The 4,470-nt window shown below is 41.7% G+C and overlaps 1 protein-coding gene across 1 annotated transcript; it reads left to right on the top strand.

The window, feature by feature from the left end:
* The first annotated feature begins 2,836 nt into the window (after positions 1-2,836).
* LOC110123131 (olfactory receptor 2M5-like) lies at positions 2,837-4,005 on the top strand. Its single transcript, XM_020870892.2, has one exon. It carries the CDS (start codon positions 2,849-2,851, stop codon positions 3,767-3,769), a length of 921 nt encoding a protein of 306 aa, XP_020726551.2. The 5' UTR covers positions 2,837-2,848; the 3' UTR covers positions 3,770-4,005.
* The last annotated feature ends 465 nt before the right edge of the window (positions 4,006-4,470 follow it).

Raw genomic sequence — 4,470 nt, 5'->3', positions numbered from 1 at the left:
CTTTTTATTTTATATTGAAGTATAGCTGATTAACAATGTTGTAATAGTTTCAAATGGACAGCAAAGGGACTCAGCCATACATATACGTGTAGCTATTTTCCTCCAAATTCCCCTCCCATCCAGTCTGCCACATAACATTAAGCAGAGCTCCATGTGCTATACAGTAGGTCCTTGTTGTTTGTCCATTTTATTTTAAAAAATTTTTAATTGGAGAAAAATTGCTTTATAATGTTGTGTGAATAGCTTATGAAATAATTTATGGTCAAGTCCTGATAGTCAAGAAAATCAAAGTAATAGTAGAGTTGGGTAAATTTCCTTCCTGTTGGGCTTCCCAAGTGGCTCAGAGGGTAAAGAAATCTTCCTGCAAGGCAGGAGATCTGGGTTTGATCACTGGGACATGAAGATACCCTGGAGAAGGGAATGGCTATTCACTCCAGTATTCTTGCCTGGAGAATTCCATGGACTGAGGAGCCTGGTGGGCTGCAGTCCATGAGGTCACAAAGGTCATGACTGTGAGACTAACACTGAGAGACTAACACTAACTTTTCACTTCCTTCCTGGTTAACTAGCTGGTTGATATGGAACTAACCATTTAACCCTTTCTGAACTGTAAATCCATCACTAAAATAACAGGGACAAAAAATTTACTGGGGATAAGAGTGAAGTAGATTTTTCTAAGACAAAGTTTAACTTTAAAGGTCAAAGCTTCTGCAAATATACAATCAACTTGAAGAATCTTTGATATAGGTAACCTCAGTCCTGCCTGGCATGCTGCAATGCATGGGGTTGCAAAGAGTTGGACACAATTGAGTGCTGAACTGAACTGAACCTCAACCCCAATGATCCTTGCCTGCCAATATTCATACCCTTATGTATTCTGTCTTTAACAAACGGCTGGGCCTTTTTACTCATTACTTCTAATATTAGGTTACAAAAAGACTGTGATTTCCATCCTGCTCTCACTAACTTCCTTCTCCCTCCCCTCTTTCTTGAAGGAAACTACCATGATGTGAGCTGTCTCATGGAAAGGCAAGGAACTGAGAGAGGCTCCCAGCCAATAGCCAGCAAGGATTTGAGGCCATTGGTCTAAAAGCCCAGGAGGGCTGCACTGAACCCTGCCAATGACACCTGAGTGGGCTTGGAAGCAGATCTTCCCCCAGTGGAAAATTCAGATGTGACTATAGCACCAGCTAGTACTTTGATTATAGTCTTGTCAGAGATCCTTAGGCAAGGCATCAGCCAAGCTTCACTCAGATTCCTATTGGAAGAGCTGTGAGGTAACAAATGTGTGTTGTTTTATCTTGGGATAATTATTATGTGGCAATAGTAATTAGCAATTACTAATACAGGCTCCAGAAAAAGAAAGAGCCAAGAATTGGGATCATGGATAGGGGAAGGAGGAACTTCTCTCCCGAGTGACTAGATTCAATAAGCACTGATAGAACAGGTCAAGTAAAGTGGTAAAGGAATGCAATACAGTATTCCTGCTTTGAACCAGCTTATAGGCCTTGTACAAACACAAAGTAACTTAGAAGTGACAGGGACTGGTAGCTGTTTACCAAACCTATTTCTAATCTGTCTATTCACTAAGCTAGAAACACTTCCCAGCCTCTCCTGGAATGTGACTAGATCCAAACATTAGGGAAGGCTCAGGTAGGGCTGTAGTTTTAGGCTTGGCCCATTAACCTTTCCACACATTGCCTGCTACCTGTTTGATACAGAGGAGAAGAACAACCTTAGAAATCAGCATTGAAGGTGGTAAGCAACAAAAGCAGGAGCAGGTGAGCATGAGCCTCGGTCTGTGAAATGTCACTCAGAGGAGAGCCATCTGCCTACCAACAATGTCTATTTTGGGCTTCATCTGATGAGAAATACACTTCTATTATCTTAAGCCACTGAGATTTGGCAGATGATCTGTTACATGAGCTAGCATTATACTATTAAATGCAGTACAGAACAATACAAGGCTATATGTAATTAACATCTTTAATAAGGATTTGAAAGAGGCCGATAACTGAAAAATGCTGGGACATGATTTTTAGTCATTTCTCTTCAATGTTAAGTAGTGATATGACTTTGAAGAAGTCACTTTTCTGGGCTAGATAATACTTGAAACTGTTTCAAATGCCTTCCTTTCTAAATGTCTACCTTTGCAGAATGCTAAGTCTTAAATTTGATAGTTTAGGTCAAAGACTGTGTGAGGTTATCCTTAGCCATCATGCAATTCCTCTAGGTTTTGAAAGTGAAGCAATCTGCATCTCCATTGTACAGTGTATCATCTATATTCTTCCATTGTAACATCTTTCATCTATTTTTCATATGTACCTTTCACTGGTTTTCAATAAGGCTAAAGGTCATTGGCATCAGAAATTATACTTTATTCATCTTTACACTCTAAGACTTAGCATAGTGTCTGACACAGAGTAGGATGGAAAAACAAGCGATTGAGTGAGGGTAGAACAAATGTCATAAAATTTTCAAAGGTTCAAGCCAGGGACTGAGGCAGCATAAAGAGGAGAGGGGATATGCGTCTCTGAGTAATGAGGTGGGAAGGAGGGGAGATGGTAGTATTGGAATTTGAACTACTATGTACTAGATGTGGGTGAAACATTAATTGTTCCAGGTGGTGGCAATTTGTTCCATGAGTGAAGGAAATAGGTGGGGACTTCAGAGAGCCTACCTAACCAAAAAATTGGCCAAATTGCTGTTATCTGCATAAGTATCCTAGCCTGTTGATGCTTTATATAAGGATTAAAAAGGAAAGATCTTGGAGGACAGAATCCAATAAATCTTCATGAGTTCTACAACTCTTTCCCCCAGGGTTGATTAATTGTCACAAGGCAGAGACATGGACAAAAGAAATGAGTCTTCAAATACAGATTTAATCCTCCTGGGCCTCTTCCCTGATATGAAACATGTCAACTTCCTTGTCTGTGCCATTCTCCTGATCTACACCATGGCTCTCACCTCAAACTCCATTCTAATCCTTCTAATCTGGGTGGATTCTCACCTCCACACACCCATGTACTTCCTGCTCAGCCAACTGGCTCTCATGGACATGACATTAATCTCTAGCATCGTACCCAAGATGGCAAATGACTTCTTCTCAGGGGAGAGAAACATATCACGGGTGGCCTGTGGGACTCAGATCTTCTTCTTCCTGACTGTAGGAATTGCTGAGTGCACCCTCATCACCCTCATGTCCTATGACCGATATGTGGCCATCTGCAACCCTCTGAGATACACCCTCATCATGAGCCAGAAAGTCTGTTTGCAGATGGCTGCCATCTCCTGGGCTGGGGGTGCCCTTACATCACTTGCACACACGGCCTATGCCATGCATTTCCCCATCTGTGGTTCCAGAGAGATTCCCCATTTCCTCTGTGAGATCATGTCCATGCTAAAATTGGCCTGTGATGATGTCTCCGCCTATGAGAAGGCTGTGGTAGTGACAAGCATTGTGGTGCTCCTCATCCCCTTGTCCCTCATCATGTCCTCTTATGCTCTCATATTCCTTGCTGTCCTCCACATGAAATCTCCAGAGGGAAGGGACAAAGCTCTAGCCACTTGCTTTTCCCACTTGACTATAGTGTGCCTCTATTATGGCCCTGCCATGGTGGTCTACATGAGGCCTAGTTCCTACCATAATCCCAGACTAGACCAAGTCCTCTTTGTACTTGACCCTATTCTCACTCCATTGCTAAATCCTCTGATTTATAGTCTTAGAAACAAAGAAGTGTTGGGGGCCCTAAGGAAGGTTCTAACTTGATGATACAGAGTCAAACTAAAAGAAGAAGATATGCCCACTGTAATCACTAACTTTAATACAGTATAAGCCTTTGATTGTGTGGATCACAATAAACTGTGGAAAATTCTGAAGGAGATGGGAATACCAGACCACCTGACCTGCCTCTTGAGAAACCTATATGCAGGTCAGGAAGCAACAGTTAGAACTGGACATGGAACAACAGACTGGTTCCAAATAGGAAAAGGAGTAGGTCAAGGCTGTGTATTGTCACCCTGCTTATTTAACTTATATGCAGAGTACATCATGAGAAATGCTGGGCTGGAGGAAGCACAAGCTGGAATCAAGATTGCTGGGAGAAATATCAACAATATCAGATATGAAGATGACACCACCCTTATGGCAGAAAGTGAAGAGGAACTAAAAAAACCTCTTGATGAAAGTAAAAGAAGAGAGTGAAAAAGTTGGCTTAAAGCTCAACATTCAGAAAACTAAGATCATGGCATCTGGTCCCATCACCTCATGGGAGACAGATGGGGAGACAGTGGAAACAGTGTTGGACTTTATTTTTTTGGGCTCCAAAATCAATGCAGATGGTGATTGCAGCCATGAAATTAAAAGACGCTTACTCCTTGGAAGGAAAGTTATGACCAACCTAGACAGCATATTAAAAAGCAGAGACATTACTTTGCCAACAAAGGTCTGTCTAGTCAAGGCTATGGTTT

The sequence above is a fragment of the Odocoileus virginianus genome, chromosome 3 (genome assembly GCF_023699985.2).
Source record: "Odocoileus virginianus isolate 20LAN1187 ecotype Illinois chromosome 3, Ovbor_1.2, whole genome shotgun sequence".
NCBI lineage: Eukaryota > Metazoa > Chordata > Mammalia > Artiodactyla > Cervidae > Odocoileus > Odocoileus virginianus.
The sequence above is the reverse complement of the archived record's forward strand: the minus strand, read 5'-3'. Positions and strand labels throughout refer to the sequence as shown.